Source organism: Pteropus medius, unplaced genomic scaffold, assembly GCF_902729225.1.
Source record: "Pteropus medius unplaced genomic scaffold, Ma_sr-lr_union100, whole genome shotgun sequence".
Classification (NCBI taxonomy): domain Eukaryota; kingdom Metazoa; phylum Chordata; class Mammalia; order Chiroptera; family Pteropodidae; genus Pteropus; species Pteropus medius.
In genome coordinates, this window is record NW_024350319.1 from 19,086,257 (window position 1) to 19,104,121 (window position 17,865).

Genomic DNA, 17,865 nt, shown 5'->3' on the forward strand with positions numbered 1-17,865 from the left:
GTTTTTTGGATTCTATATGACAAAATTATTAACCCCAGTACACATTATACCCAGAGTCATCCTTTTAAAAGGTAAATCAGGTATATTTACATTCTATTCAAAATCCTCCGATGGCTTTCTAGCTTGCTTAGAGCAAAATCCAGAGTCCTTACTATGACTGCAAGTTCATATGTGATATACCCCTGGCTACTTCTGATCTTTTCTTCTAAAATATTTTCATTCTCTCTCCTTATACTCTAGCTGTATTGGCTTCTTTGATACCCCTCGAACATCCTAAACATGCTCTTACCTCAGGGTTTGTGTTCACCGTATCTCTGCCTAAATATCTTTTCTTAAGTACTTTCATGGTTTTTGTGACTCGTCATTACAGTCTCTGCTCAGATAATACCGCTTTAGCAAGCTCTTTACAACTATCCTCTGTAGTCACCCCTGTCTCTCCTGTCTCTTACACTACATACCACTACCTGAAGCTATAATTTACACAATCAATTTCTTTATCATCTGTTATCAACAGAATGTAAATTTCATGGCTCTAAGTAGCATCATTGGTTTTCCGAATAATCTCAGGGATTGATAAGACATTGAAGAGAGATTTTCCATTCATATATTCAGATGACAAACCAAGCCATTTATTAAAATTTGAGGTTCTTTCTAGCCCTTTCATACTTTTTCCTCACGTAAAAATATCTGATGATCTATCCAGGCCTCCCTCTCCCCAATCTTCCAATCTCGATATATTCCAATCTTATTTATATTAATATTTGCCAAAACTTTTCTGGATTCCTTCAGCTAAAATTGATCTCATCTTCCTTTGCATATTTCTTTGGCTACTGTTAACATTCTAATACATATAATAATTATCTGTCTCCAATCAAACTAAGAGTAGAGTAGCATTGTAACTGATTAATTATTAAATAATTGGGTTAATTATTAAACTGATTATTTTCACTGGTGTGACAAAAATTAACACTTGCAAAGTAAGCCATAGATATGTGATGGAAAAATAAAGATAATGTTGGTTTACTTATTTCTGAAAGCTATGTGTATGATGTCTTTTATTGTAATATCCCACTATGATTTGCAAAACAAAAATAATTATTTTTTATAAAATAAATATAATTTAAAAATATGCAATTTATGCTTTTTATTTATAATTGTAAAATATTGTACATTCAAAATATAACTATCAGGCATTGTAGAGTGCTAATTAACAATAGGTAATTAATAGGTGAACCATATGAAATTGCTGTTCAAAATTAGTCAGACATTGGCATTTTCATTCAGTTCAATCTAATGTATGTAAAAATTTTTCCAAAGTTTTAGCATAAAAGCCAGTATTTCTCTAATACATAAACCAGTCCATATATTTTGGGCCTGCCTTATCTCTTACATTGAACATATTAAGTGCTCAATAAAAATCATATGAATGCCCGAAAATATAAAACTGGCAGTAAAAATTTATTGGATGCTGAGAAGTATAAGACTGACATGTAGAAATGTAAATTGCTTGTAATATCTAATGTCAGTTTCACCATACTTTGACATCTGTGCATATCTTCCAGAAATCTGTGTGGGGAAATACATCTACTTTTGAAATGAAATACAAGTGCTCTTTCTTGCATGTTGAAATAGTTAAGAAAGGTGTATACCTAAAGAAGTAAATGACAAACTACTATCTTTTCACATAGTGACAAATAATGAGTTGCTTAGTTGAAAACTATAGTATTAGATCGTTTACTTAATATTTATTTTACACTAAACTATTAAAATAGGATAATCATGATTTCTATTGCTCTAAAAGAGAACTTTTTAATGTGCTAGCAATATAATTTTAGTTTTATCTAATACATAGAAAAGCTTTATGTTTTAGAGAGTGGTATCCCCATTTACATAATTTCATCAAGGAACCTAAAGCTTACAGAAGGTAGGTAACCAACCCAAATTTACCAATATAAAAAAAGATTTGAGCCCAAGTCTATCTAATTGCAAAACATATCTGTCCATTAAATTAGGAGCTTTGGAATACTAAGTTTTTCTCTTACTCTGATCTGATCTCAAAGAAATAAAAAAGTTATTTCATATCTTCAGTTTGTCTAATGTTCCTAATACTAGATAGGAGGAGGAATCAAAGTAAGAAAAAAGTATTTTCATTTTAAATTTGGAAGGTGAATAGGTGTATTCATAAAGGCATATATAATAATTATAAACACCAAATTCAAGATAATATTCTTAATGATAAAGTATAATTAACAAATATTGTGTGTGTGTTCGTGTGCGCACGTCTACTTCTTCATGGTGTAAATTAATATTTAGGGGACTTAGTAAACCATTTGAGTCTAATTCCTTATTTAATAAAGAACAAAATCTGACTAGAAGCTCTTAAATGACTGACCTTGGGAGCAGGAAAGAAATGGAAGAAAAATTCATAAATTTACTAATTGCTTTTTCCTTCACTGTATATTAACCTACTTTGGTATTTAATACATTTTAGCTCACTTTTTTTCCTTATATAATAGGAATATTATTTCTCCCACCACATACATCTCTCTCCACGCTGCACTTTATTCAGTGTCATAGTACTGTGTGGATATTTGACTTACCGAAATGATGCTGCGCATCTGATACATGTCTCTTAGTTTCTAGTCTTGAGTCTCCTGGAGAATATAGGTTGAGTGTATGCTATTTTATTTCCAAACTAATGGTGACTGCCTTAGAGATACTTGAATAATATGCAAAAATTGGCTTTTTTGTGAATAAGTGCTTTCTAACTTGATGCTCATTTTTATTATTGTTTTTTGTGTGTGTGTGGATTGAAGCCTACTAGACTTTGACGCCCAACGTAACTAAGCAAGAGATAGCATTAACTTCTGTTATTTGTCTCATATGAAACTTTTGGGGAAAAAAATCCTAGTTTTCTATGGCTGTGGTAATTACCACAAATTTAGTGGCTTAAAACAACACAAATTTATTATCTCACAACTTTGCAGTTGAGAAATCTGAAATGGATCTCACTGAGCTAAAATCAAGGTATTGACAGGGCTGTGTTCCCTTCTCGAGGATGTAGGGCAGAATTTGTTTCCTTTTTCTTTCCAGCTTCTAGAGACTGCCACATTCCTTGGTATATGGCCCTCTTCCTCTGGCTTCAAAGCCAACAACGCCAGGTTCATTTCTCACATCACTCTGACCTCCTCTTCTGCCTTCTTTCCTCTTCCACGTTTAGGGACCCTTGTGATTATATTGGGCCTTCCTGGATAATCTAGGACAATTTCTATATTTTAAGATTGGATGATTAACAACCTTAATTCCATCTGCTAACTCAATTCCCTTTTGCCATGGAAGGTAACATATTCACTAGGTTCCAGGGATTGGGACACGGACATCTTTGGGCGAATCATTATTGTCCTACCACAGTTCCTGTCAGTAATATTCATTATTACTGAAACTAAACTGAGATACAACAGTAATATTATTTTACTTAATTTAAGACCTTTAAGTCTTAAGAGATGACTAGTTTATTCACTTATAACTTCCACTCTAGCTTTATTAAGGTCTCACTTTTTTTGACATTCAGGAATTTCAAAGGAACTTTTTCATCACTAGTGTTAACAAATGCTGTTTCCTTTAACAGAATTTAAGGGAACATAAATAGTATCTATGATTAGCTGTTTTTAAAATGTACCTCCATATATGAAGCTCCATGAAAATTTAACTGTTATGTAATGGAAGAGGAATAGGTTTTCTAAAATCTTTAGGCTTAGTCACTGAGGCATCCATCACAAACAGTGCTTCTGACTGAGAGTTATTGACCATAGTACAGGAAAATTCTTTGTATTTTGTGTAAAGCAAAGAAAGAAAATTACAAATGTTAATTTGGATATTTTTAAACAGTAATAAGACTCACCAAATTGTCTTAACTAATGGAATTGTTTTTCTCTTTAATCACTCAATCCACTTGATAAGTTTTTAAAATAAATGTATCTACAAGTGTATATATGTTATAGTGTTACGGTGTTCTTTTAACTGCTGTTTTTCATCTGTTGATATCAATTGATCTTATTTAGAAGCTATGAAAATGCTTTTTTCTCTTTATCTGCTTACATTTTCAAACTTATTTTTAATAGGATCGGAAACTGCATGGCACAGCTCAGCAGCTACTCCAGGACAGCAAGACAAAAATAGAAGTGATACGAATGCAGATTCTTCAGGCAGTCCAGACCAATGAACTGGCTTTTGATAATGGTGATGGAATAGAAATAAACTGTCATTATTATTATGGGCATATGGTGCTAAATAAATTTTATGTAAGAAACTAGTGTTATCAAAAGTCGGAAGTCCCCTTTTCGAGGACCCCAAGCGGTGTTTTTTTTGAGTTCCGTGTGGCGAAGCCAATTACGAGACCGAAAGTGAACATTAACCGCGCAAGCTTTATTCTATGGCCAGAGAATGGAGAAGCGGGAGCTCAGCTGTCAAATCAGCTTCTCCCTTAGCTGTGGAGAGGTGGCTAAAATAAGAGTAAAAATGAAGGGGAGGTTTAGGTGAACAGCTAGGAAGCATATTCATGGCTTTTCCGGGGAGAGGAGGGAAGGGGCGGAGGCTTTTTCCGGTATCAAGGTTCCACCCTCCTTTTTTGTTGTTTATGGTCTCGCCCAGCAGTTGTCAGCGATTGTCAAACTGTCATGGCGATGGGAGGTGTGTTATTTAGCATGGAGATTATATTATAATGAGTTTTAAATTTTGGGGGAGGTCATTTAGACAGTGATCTTGGTTTCGACTGGTTTCAGCAAGTCTCCAAAAGTTCTTAACTGGTGACCTGAGGCCTCCCTATTACCAAAGATAAGAGCACCGCAGAGGTTCAGCCAAGCCCTAAAGGCCTATCACGGGGTAATAGAAGCAGTAGTTTAAAATTAAGGAGGAGGAAGCATTATGTTTTTTTCTACTGAATTTTTATCTTTGAGTTTTGATTTAAAGAAGGCTCTCAGCATTATATGATAAGTATTACCTCAGTGTTTATTGCCTTAAGGACTAACTTTTGTTTTAACGTTGTAAGAATTCATTTCTTTTTCTTGAGTTTTAATCACTGCATATTTGAAAGTCAAGTAAATGGTTCAATTAAGTTTTTTTTTTTCCTCCTCTAGCAAAACCTGTCATAAGTCCTCTTGAACTTCGGATGGAAGAATTAAGGCATCATTTTACGATAGAGTTTGCAGTAGCAGAAGGTGCAAAGAATGTAATGAAATTACTTGGCTCAGGAAAAGTAACAGACAGAAAAGCACTTTCAGAAGTAATTTTAAATAAAAATTTTAACAATATATTATTCAAAGATTGTAGTTATTTAAATGACAATTGTATTTTCTCTGTTAAAGGCTCAAGCAAGATTTAATGAATCGAGTCAAAAATTGGACCTTTTAAAGTATTCATTAGAACAAAGATTAAATGAACTTCCCAAGAATCATCCCAAAAGCAGTATCATTATTGAGGAGCTTTCCCTTGTTGCATCACCAACACTAAGTCCACGCCAAAGTATGATATCTACACAAAACCAATATAGTACACTATCCAAACCAGCAGCACTAACAGGTATGTTACACATATCTCCTGATTATTTTTGGTGTTTTAGACTACATCTGGTAGTGATTTAAATGAATAAAAAAACATAGATTTTTAAAATATTGTGAGAAGATCACATAACAAAATTTATTATTTTAACCATTTAAAAATATCCAATTCAGAGGCATTGGTATATTTACAGTGTTGTATAACTATCACCACTATTTAGTTCCAGAGTATTTTCCTTACCCCAGAAGGAAAACCTATACTCATCAAGTAGTACTCCCCATTCTCTCTTCCCTTCAGTTCCTGGCAACCACTATTGGCTTTTTGTCTCTATAGATTTGTCTATTCTAGATATTTTCTATAAATGAAATTATATAATTTGTGGCTGTCTCTGTCTAGCTTCTTTCATTTAGTGTACTGTTTTCAGGGTTCGTTCTTGTTGTAGTATATTCTTTTTTATGTCTAAATAATATTCCATTTTATGAGTATATAGCATATTGCTTATATATTCATCAGTTACTGATTTCACCTTTTGACTCTTGTGAATAGTGTTGCTATGAACATTTGTGTACAGGTTTTTTTGTTCGAACACCTGTTTTCAGTTATTTTGGATATATACCTAGGAGTACTAGGTCATATGGTAATTTTATGTTCATATTTTTAAGGAACCATCAAACTATTTTCCACAGCAGCTGCATCATTCCTCGGCAGCAATGTATGAAGGTTCCAATTTCCTCACCAACACATTTTTTAACCCTTTTCCCACTTAGAAAAAAAAGTGCATCTCACGTAGGAATGCTACATTTTCCAACATTTGACATTTTCAGCGATTGAACTACTAAAGACAATGCTAAAAATAGAATGATGTCATTTGTTTCCAAAGACTATCAATGTACTAGAGCAATGCAAAAATAATAATAAAAGTGAGATATTTCATGGCAAACTTTGGGGGTAAGGTTAGGGCTATAATCTGTGAGTTATCTCGGGGCAAACGGGAAAAGGGCTAATTGCCATCCTAGTAGGTCTATTATTGAAAGTGGTGTAGTGAGAACTTCAACAAATTTTGTAGATTTGCCTATTTGTCCTTTTTTATATAAATTTTTGCTTCATATTTTCAGCCTTTCTTAAGTGCATATATGTTTATAATTTTTATATCTTCTTGATGGAATGACTCTTTTATCAAAATGTCTCATATTAATATACTCCAGCTCTCCAGCTCTCTTTTGATGACTGTTTCTGTTGAATATCTTTTTCTGTCTTTCCACTTTCAGTCTGTTTGTGTCTTTGGATATAAAATAAGTCTCTTTTAGATAGCATATAATTGGATCATGTTTCTTTTTGTCATTTCTACCAGTCTCTGCCTTTTATTTGAACAGTTAATCCATGTATGTTTAGGGTAATTACTAATAAGGTACAATGCAATTCTGATGCTAACTGCTCAGAGTTAAGTCAAATTTCATAGTTAATAGCTCAGTTTCCCACAAGACTGTCCTCATTTCAGACACATGCTGCAAACTTGGAGTTTCCTTCAACCACCTGTACTTCTGACCAACTGGATACAAATTCATGAGTTCCCACTACCACCTCAAGCTCAGTAATTTTGTAGAACAACTCAGAGTATTCAGGAAAGCTCTATCTTTACAATTACAGTTTTCTTATAAAGGATACAAATTAGGACCAATCAAAAGAAAAGATAAATAGGGAGAGGTCTGGGAGGGTCCTAAATGTGAAGCTTTTTTGTCCTCAGCATCCATTACTCTCTCAGCACATTGTTTGCTGTCACAAACCAGGACTCTCACTTTAACTATGAGTATCTAGAGTTTTTATTGTGGTTTCATTACATAGGAGTTAATTGAATGAATCATCGGCCACTTGTTTGAAATTTAGTCTCCAGGCCTTCATCCCTCTCTGAAGGCTAGGAGGTCAGGCTGATATGTGTCTCAAAGCAACAGCCCTCTCTCTAATCATATGGTTGGTCTTTCAGGTATATCCAGTGCCCCTATCCTAAAACTGTCTAGGGACCCACCATAAGTCACTTTATTAGTATAAACTTAAATGTGATCTGAGGGGCCTACTATAAATAACAAAGACACTGCTCTCACTGGGGCAATTACAAGGGTTTAGATGCTTTTCAAGAACTAGGGACAAAAACCAGCGGAATTCTTTATTATACAACAAAAAGGCTTACTTCTGCCATTTTGTGATTTGTTTTCTATTAGTCTTAATTTTTTTTTTCCTGAATTCCTTTGATACTTCTTTTTTGTGTGTGTTCAATTGAATTTTTCTAGTTTACTTTTTTGATTCTCTCCTTGGATTTTTTTTTTTCCTGTATATCTTTAAGTTATTTTCTTAGTGGTTACCCTGTTGATTACAATTACCATCCTAAATTTATAACAACCTTGTTTGAATTGATACCAACTTATTTTCAATAGCCTACAAAAATTCTGCTCCTATAGAGCTGTGCCTCCCTGTCTTTATATTGTCACAGATTGTCTTTATACTTTGTGTGTCCATTAACATAGACTATAATTACTGTTATGCATTTGTCTTTTAAGTCGTAAAGGAAACAGTTACAAATCAAAAATACAGTACGTAGCTTTTATATTTACTTATAAGCTAGTTTTATTGTTATTTTTTCTGACTTTAAGTTACTGTCTAGTGTCCTTTCATTTCAATCCGAATGACTTCTTTTAGCAGATCTACTAGGGACAGATTCTCTTACCTTTTGTTTATCTAGGAATCTTATTTTCTCCTTCATTTGAGGAATAGTTTTACAGATTTTTGGGCTGACAAGTTTTTTTTCTTTCAGCACGTTAAAAATATTATACCAATTCTTTCTGGCATTTATGCTTCTCATGAAAACTAGACTTTTAATCGTATTGAGAATTTCTCATTATTGATGAGTTGCTTCTCTCTTACTGCTTTCAAAATTCTCCTTTGTCTTTATTTTTTCACAGTTTCATCATAATGTGTCTCAAAATGATAATCTCTTTTGAGGTTATTCTATTTGGATTCTTTGAGCTTCTTCATGTGTATATCCATGTCTTTCATCAAATTTGGAGAATTTTGGTCATTGTTTCTACACATATTCTTTCTGCAACTTCCTCTCTCTTCTCTCCTTATGAGACTCTCATAATGTGTATTTTTTTATTCTTCATGGTATCCCACAGGTTGCTTAGTCACTGTTTCCTTTTTTTGTTTGTTTTTGAGAACAACAAATGTTTATTGATATACAAACATGTGAGAATGGGGCAGAGACCATATGTAAACACAAAAACAAGCATTAGTTTTCATGGATATCAGAAATTACAAGAGTGAGGCAAGCATCAAGAGTCAGAGTCTTCCAAGTAGCAAGCAACACCCATAAACCCTGTCCACAAACACATCATGTCTCTCTGGTTTGAACCACCAAGATCTCTTCCAAAAACTTGACTTTCATAGAACTCCAAAAGGTGGTCTTATAAAGGCCCTTAAAGTAATCAAACCTTGTGACAAATTGGTTAGGTCAGTGGCAAACCATCTTTAATTCTGTTAACTTTTACCTCCTGATTTGTTTAGTTTTACTTTTAAATGGGAACATATGCATTTATTGTTATGTCTTATTAATCAGTTTACTCTTTTATCATTATAAGTATTTCCTTTTATTTCTAAAAGTACTCTTCGACTTGTAGTTTACTTTGTCTATTAGTAGTAGAACCATACCATCCTCATTCATAAAGTAACCTAGTGAATTTTTTCCATCCTTTTATTTTCAATCTGTTGGGGGTTTTTTTATTTATTTAAAGTGAAATATTTTATATATATCATGTTGGTGGCTCCTTTCTTGTTATCTACCCTGAAAATCTAATTGAAGTTATTAGTCCACAGTGTTTTTTTTTTTTTTAAGAGCGTTATTTATATAATCATCCCTCAATATCCTTGGGATTTGTTCTAGGACTCCCTGCAGATACCACATTCTAAAGATACTCAAGTCTCTTATATAAAATGATATAGTATTTGTATATAACCTCCAGATGCAGAGAGCCATCTGTATACATAAACTGTGCATATTCGATGTATAGAATTTGAAAACTTTTGACATAGCAACCCTAGAGATTTCCATGTACCCTTTATGCACCTTCCTTGTACTGTTATTTTTGACATGTATTTAATTCTACAGTCTTGATGTTTGAAAAGCGTTTGCTCTTTTTTCTGTTCATCTTTTCCTGACTTTTGTACTTCTATTATTCTGTTTCATTTCCTATATAGCCTTTTAGTTATGCCAGTGTGTGTGTGTGTGTGTGTGTATTTATCGTTTGCTTTAGAGATTCAGGTATACATATTGAACTATACAATGTTACTTCGCTTGACTACAGTCACCATTCTCACACTAGCTCAAGGTAGTTGCAGTTTCAGCATTAGATGGCACTATATTCCTTTCAGTGATGTCATTCATTGATGAAGCTGGGTTTCCCTTCATTGCTGTCATAAGAAATGCCATGTAAAAATCATAGTGAAATAGGAAATAAGGATGGCAGTTTCCAATCTAATTCCAAAGTCTGAGCCATTGTACAGTGCTTAGCACATATACACATCCCCCTTAGGAATTAACTGTGGTTATTTAAAAGTGAAATAAGATTACTTTTTCTTTCAAGTTATGTATATTATGTTTTCTTCAAATAGTTATTAATTTTTTACAATATCCAATGAAACTGAACTGTGAGGTATATTTTTCAGACTAGGAGAACAGTGAAAAAATTTATACACTAGGGTACTGTGAAATGAGAAAGCTTGAGAACCTCTGGTCTAAACCTTTCATTTTATTTAAAATGTTTTAAATATTTATTATTTAAAGCTTTTTTTTAATCTTCTTTTTTTATCTTCTGTAATTCCTACCATGAAACTTTTATCACAATTAAACTGGTTTGTGCATAGTGCTTCTTGAATGCCTTTACCTTATTATCCACCTTTAATGTATTTTTTAAAATAAAACTGAAATATAGACCTGTGAGGAACAAAAACTTTGTCATCTACCTACATGTAACCCTGGCCCCTAACACAGAACCCTTTATACATTCAGCATATACAGTAGTCTCCCCTTATCTGAGGGGAATACGTTCCAAGACCCCCAGTGGATGTCTGAAACCACAGGTAGAACTGAATCCTATATACATTATATTTTTTCCTGTACATACATACCTATGATAAAGTTTAATTTATAAATTAGGCACAGTAAGAGATTCACAACAATAACTACTAGTAAATAGAACAGTTATTGTAATAAAATGTAATAAAAGTTGTGTGAATGTGGTATCTCTCCCTCACTCCTGCATCCTCTTCTAGCTCTTTCAAAATATCTTATTGTACTATACTCACCCTTCTTCATATAATGTGAGATGATGAAATTCCAAATCTGTTCCTGAATGTATATAACCATTCCTTACTTGCAGTAAGTGGCTTGATACCACTCATTTCAGGGAATCCCTTTCTGAAGTCTTCATTTAGGCTCAATACTTGTACAACATGTGCCATCAGTTGGAACATGTTTTCTGTTCATGTCTCTGCCCACAAAGTTAGTGCCTTTCCCATCTTATCTAAGCACTTAGCATGCACTATGGCCATAACTTTTATAGTTTGAGGTGAAACAGCAAAACTAGCACAAATTTTTTTTTTTTTCACAGTTTTACCTATAGATTTGTTCTTATTATAGATCTTGGCAACCTCAGCATGCAGTTTTCTTCCTTAAGTTGAAAATTTTCACCTTTTCAGTTAGGGGAAGCAGTTTACAGCATATCTGAATTGCCACCATCACTACCCTTGCACTTTGGGGCCAGTAAGTAAAATAAGGGTTACTTGGACACATCCCAAGTAGGAAGGTGCAAGATTTCATCACATGACTCAGAATATTGCACAATTTAAGATTTATGAATTTTTATTCCTGGAATTTTTCATTTAATGTATTTAAGACTGAGGTTGGCAGGTAACTGAAACCATGGAAAGCGAAACTGCGGATAAGGGAGCACTACTATGCTTGGTAAATATTATTTAATAATAAGGCAGGGACTATAACTTATCTAAGTTTCACTATCTTATGGTTCAGTGCTAAATACATCATTAATATTCCAGAATTTCTGAATGATTCATTGATTAAAATGTTTGTCGAATATTTGGAAATTAACACTATTTCTAGAAAATAATTAAAGCCATGTTTCAGGAAGTCAGTTGATACTGCTAGAAATTTTTTCCTTTTCTATTCTGATCTGCTTCTCTCCTCAATCCTTTAACCTCTTTTCAGTTCTCTGTTTCCCTTTTCTTCATTCTTTTAGTGAACTTTATTCAGTTAGATAAATCTCCAGTCTAAAAGAAGTATATTACAATTCTTAAGATATTTTGTTTCTAAAAAAAAGTTCTTTAATTTTCTACTGGACCTTAAACTATGGGGTAACTAGGAAGAGAAATAGTACTTATATTAATAAAGGACTAAACATGCTGAAGGATTATCATGGATAAGTAGTATGAGCATTTACTGTCACAAGTTTTTCACTGAATGGTATTATTTATGGTTTATGTCATTTATACTCTAATTTATTTTGTCGTATGATTATAATACTGAAACTTGCATGTTTGTTGCTACTTTGACATAAGATATAATCGAATCTTTTTGGTCCATATTTTGAGATATTTGCTAGTTTTTATAAAAGATTGTCTCAAAATGTTATTCAGTTGTAGCAAGACGAAATGCTAAATTAGTAAAATGGATATAAAATAGTTCTTCAAGAAAGTTAAATAAAAATGCATTTACTTGTTCTAATGGAATTCATAGGTACTGCTTATGAATATCAACATTTACCTCTTAGATTTGCTTGCTTTAAATTTTTCATATTGTAGGTTATAAAAGTAAAAAATATTTTAAGCTATTTCTAACATATGATTATGTGCAATTACAATTGTTACCGCATAAAAGAAACTTCTAGATGCTTAACAAACATCTTAAATCCCTCCAGATATTTTTTTTAATGAAAGCAGGTGTTGAGCATTGTCATCTCCTAATAGTTGAAATTAATAAAATATTTAATAAGCTTCCAGGGTTTGAAGTAGTAGCCAAATGTTTTCTGTTTTCCCAGGATGACTTTGATAGCTGAGCAGTTACAGTGGAAATGAGCTAAGTTTGCCAATTTACCAACAAAACACACACACGTACATACACACAAATATAAATCGTTTCTTTTAAACGAAATCCATTATAGTTAATCTGCCTTAACATTTTACAGTTAGATAAGATTTCCATATATTAACCAAACATAGGATTGAAGCTTCCTTCACCTCAACTTTAGCAACTTGATTGAGACATAATTTACATACCATAGAATTCACTCATTTTAAGTGTATAAGTTTATGAATTTTAGGAAATATGTATAGTTGTGCCACCACAGAACAGTTTCGTTGAGGTATAATTGAAAAATGCAATAAAATACGTGTTTAAAAGTGTAATTTGAGAAGTCATGTATTTAAAATCATGAAACCATCACAATCAAGATAATTATTATATTTGCCACCCCCAAAAGAGTCCTCAAGTGCGTCTATGTAATTCCTCTTTCCTGCCCTTCTCTTCCTCTCTTTGCCAACAACTGACCCAGGTAATCACTGACCTGTTTTCTGTCACTAGATATTAGTTTGCATTTTGTAAACTTTTATATCAATGGAATCATAGTATATACTACTTTCTTTGTGAGTGTGGGAAGAGGCGTAATCTGTCCTTTTGACTCTGAATAGTTTGATGTTCTGTGTTGTGTATCAATAGTTCCCTTCTGTTTATTAGTAATACTTAATTATGTGGGATATACCATAATTTCATTTTCATATTTACCTATGATCGATATTTGGATTGTTTTCATTTTGTACTTTTTCAAACATAGCTGCTAATAACATTCATGTACAGTTTTTGTGTAAACATAGATTTCAATTCACTTGGGTAATTACCTAGGAATGGTATGGCTGAATCATATAGTAGTCTGTTGATAATGGATTCTTTACCCATTTTTATATCTGAAAAAGTCTTCATTTTGAAAGATGTTTTCAGTGCGTTTAAAATTCTAGCTTCACAGTTTACTTTTTTCTCAGTTCTTTAAAACTGTTGCTTCTTTCTTGCTTTCATTGTTTCTGATGAGAAATCACTGCCATCCTAATCTTTGTTGTAACATGTCTTTTTTCTCTGACTGCTTTTAATATTTTTTTCTTTATCACTTGTTTTGGTAAATTTGATTATCATAAGCTTTGGTGCAATTTACCTATTTTTCTTTTGCTTAGTGTTCGTTAAACTTCTTGGATACTTCCTGGGTTTATTGTTTTCAAAAATTTGGAAAATATTCAGCCATTATTCTTTCAAATATATTTTCTGTCCCCTCTCCGCTTTACTCTTCATCATATATTTGGCCACTTGAAGTTAAACTCATAGTTCACATATGCACTGTTGTTATTTTTCCCCCAAGTCTTTCTGTCCCCTTTTTTAAAATCATTTCTATTGCTATAGCTTCAAGTTCACTAGCCTTTTCTTTTGCAACCCATAATCTGCTACCAATCTCATCCAGGGTCATTTTTTTTAAATCTCAAGTATTGTGGTTTTCATCTCTAGAAATGCGTTTTGTGTCTTTTTGATTTCTTCCATGACTTTACTCAACTTTTTGAATAGATTGAATATAGATATAATAACTGTGTGAATATCTTTATCTGTTAATCCTAACATTTATGTCAGTTTTGGATTGGTTTTCATTTGACTTTTTTGTTATTATAGTTCTTAGTTTTCTGTTTGTTTGCTTATCTGGTGTGATAGGCAGAATTTCAGGAATGAAATTGGAATACCTCCCCTGTGAGTAAAATAAAACATCACTCTGTGATAGTATGTTATGTGGAAAGGGAATTTTGCTTATATGCTTAAGGATTCTAATCAGTTGACTGAGTTAGTGTGTAAAGGGCAATTATCAGGGTAGGCCTTATATAATTCCATGAGCCCCTTAAAAGGAGAGAATTTTCACTGACTAATGGCAAAAGGAGAAGTCAGAGAAACCTGAATCATGAAAAGAATTCTCTGTGCCATGGCTGGCTTGAAGATGAATGTGCCATGTGAGGAGGAATGTAGGTGGGTGGCCTCTAGAACTTGAAAACAGCCCCTAGTTGTTAGCCAGCAAGAAAATAGTATCACCAATCCTGTGTGCAAGAAACTGGATTCTGCCAACAACCTGAATGAACTTGGAAGCAGATTCTTCTTCAGAGCTTCCAAGATAAGAAGAGTCTTGTCTGGGAGACACAATGCTGTCAGCCTTGTGAGATCTTTAGCAGAGTACAGAACAGCCCGTCTAGATTCTGACCTACAGAACTGCAAGATAATAAATGGGTATTGTTTCAAATCACTACATTTCTGGTCATTGATAATGAATGCAGCAATAGAAAACAAATATAGCTGATAATCTCTGATTAAATGCCAGACCTTTTGAATTTTAGTTTGTTGGGTACTGAATATTTGTATATTCCTGTAAATATTCTTGAGCTTTGTTCTAGGTCACAGTTAAGTTACTTGGAAACAGTTTCATCTTTTGGATATTGCTTTTAAGATTTGTTATGTAGGACCAGAGCATCATTTAGTCTAAGGGCAAATATTCTCTACTACTGGGGCAAGACTGAATACTTGATCAAGGGAACCCTCTATATGTCTCAGTAGTTCTGTCTCTGCCCATCTGTCTGCTTTCCTCTACACTGCCTGTGAACTCTAGCCACTTTGGTCAGTTCAGTTTCAGTTTTGTTTCCTTAGCTCAGGTAGTCCACTTGGCTTCACCTGAGATTCACCCTGCCGGCTCTGTGTTCTGGATATTCTCAAGGCAGTAAGCTGGATCAGTTTTAGAGTTCATCTCATTTGTTTCCCATCTCTTAGGGATCACTGTTCTTCATTGTCCGATGTCCAATGTCTTTAATACTTTTTTTCAAATATTTTGTCAAATTTTTTTAGTCGTTTGAGTTGAAGGCAATCAAGTCCCTTTTACTGTTAAAAGTCATTTGGTTACTTTTAAATAATTAATAACTTTAAATAAAATTAAATTTAATCATTTAAATTTAATGGCACAACTTTTACCAGGAAATACTCCTTCAAAAGTGTTCTGCCATGTGCAATATCTAAAATTTTAATACTGAAGCACCATTTTTAAGTTCTAATACACTACATCTAGCTTAAATGATGACAAAGCTATATCTCTAGATGCCCTAACTCACATTTTCTCATTTTCATTTGAACACTTTTAGTATTTATTTGTCTAAAGAAACGGCAGTTATTTTGTGCTTAGATAATTACAACCCATGATTATTTGACTAAACTATTAGAATGGAAAGATAATGTTATTTTACATCTTCAAAAAAAAAAACAGGAACCTATTTATGGGAAAAAACCTGTAAAGTCCCTTTCTATGTTAACTACATAACTATTAAATGCAGTTGTTATTCACATGGTAAGATTTCTCATTTCTGTATATTTATTTTAATAGGCGCATTATTTAGAATTATGTTTCCCCTCCCACGTGCTCTATCCACATGATTCTTTAATTCTTCCATATAATTACAGAAATGAGTATTCAGATACACAAGAAGTTTATGTAACTTGTTTTATGCTCTACAGTTTTTCGGAGGTGCCATTCTTCCTATAAAATTTCTTATAGCGTTGTCTTAAGAGTTTTCAATAGGTATTTCTAAAATAGGAAAGATAATAGTTACCTCACAGATCCTCTGAGAGAAAAGATTTTACTATTTTAGCAGATCTTTTTTCCCCGTTTCTGAATAAGTAACAAAGACATAGTTATATATATTAAAAATTGACGTTCTTATTTCATATATTTTTTTATGCTAACAGGTACTCTGGAAGTTCGTCTTATGGGCTGTCAAGATATCCTAGAGAATGTCCCTGGACGGTCAAAAGCCACATCGGTTGCACTACCTGGTTGGAGTCCAAGTGAAACCAGATCATCTTTCATGAGCAGAACGAGCAAAAGTAAAAGTGGAAGTAGTCGAAATCTCCTAAAAACCGATGACTTGTCCAGTTCAGTAACCAGATTTTTTAAAAATCTTATAACAAATTAAAGGGTCTATGCAAAAGACTTAACACTGGGGACAGGAGAATGGGGAGGGTCAAAGTGGGACAAAAAACTTTAAAATTATGATTTCCATAATTTAATTTTTTAAAAAACTATAGTGACGGGAAAACAAAAACAGCAAAAAAATTTACTTTATTGAAAATATATTAGAAAACTGAATTAATTCTTAAACGGCATTAATTCTTTTGGAAGATTGAAATATTGAGCATCACTCTTTATGCCAAACTAAAACAGAGGCAGTGGGACTTGTCACATCTTGATTCTTTTAATGATATAGTGACACTTCTAAACTAATATTGAACTTTTGATAACTAACCACTGGACCAAACATGTTAACTAAGATAGAAACCCAGTATCCAAGCAGTAGACTGAAATGGGGGAACAGGTAAACATGGTAAGGGTAAAATGTAGCAGGTTTATGAAGCACTTAGGAGACGTTCTAAAGTGTAATTATAAATCGTGATATAAATGTATAACTGAAGGGAAAGGCACATGGCATTTTAGCCCATTTCAGAATACAAAGGTGAGTTTGTGCTTTCCTGTAGATAGACTTTAGGAAAAATGTGAAAATAAAAATTGTCTAAGGTAATAAACTTTATAAATAGCAAATATAGAGGGGGGAAAACTGGGTGATTGTTATTGATATACAGTTAACCTTTGAACACCATGAATTTGAACTACGTGGATCTACTTTTATGCAGCTTCTTATCAGTAAATATGTACAGTACTATAAATATACTTTTTAAAAAATACTTTCTTTTCTCTAGTCTATTATAAGAATGCAGTATATAAAACATATAACATACAAAGTATGTGTTATTTGACTGTTATTAGTAAGACTAATGGTCAACAGTAGGCTATCAGTTAAGTTATATGCAGATTTTTGACTATGCAAGGGGTCAGCACCCCTAACTCCCTCATGGTTCAAGAGGCAGCTCTACAAACACATGAACATACATTGTGATACATTGTGTCAAACAGCTACTGGTCACCAGTTAGTCCTTTCAGTTATATTCTAATATAAATGATATAAATAGCAGTTAATATTTTTGTTTTTGTCATACACAGAATAATTCAGGAGTATCTAGTGGCGGTATATGTAGATATAGAACTAGCCATTTAATATTCAAAAGCTTCAGTATTGAAAAAAAAACATTTTCAAAGGATTATAAGAGTTTTGTTGCTATTAAGCAGTGGTATT

General features: G+C 33.0%; 1 protein-coding gene across 1 annotated transcript in view; it reads left to right on the forward strand.

Annotated features, from left to right (window-relative positions):
- Nucleotides 1-17,865, forward strand: part of PKN2 (protein kinase N2) — a 130,729-nt gene that overhangs the window by 62,103 nt on the left and 50,761 nt on the right. Inside the window, exons 4-7 of the mRNA XM_039838750.1 lie at nt 4,122-4,239; nt 5,136-5,281; nt 5,364-5,577; nt 16,424-16,609. Coding sequence (XP_039694684.1) covers nt 4,122-4,239; nt 5,136-5,281; nt 5,364-5,577; nt 16,424-16,609 — 664 coding nt within the window. The remainder of the gene's footprint in view (nt 1-4,121; nt 4,240-5,135; nt 5,282-5,363; nt 5,578-16,423; nt 16,610-17,865) is intronic.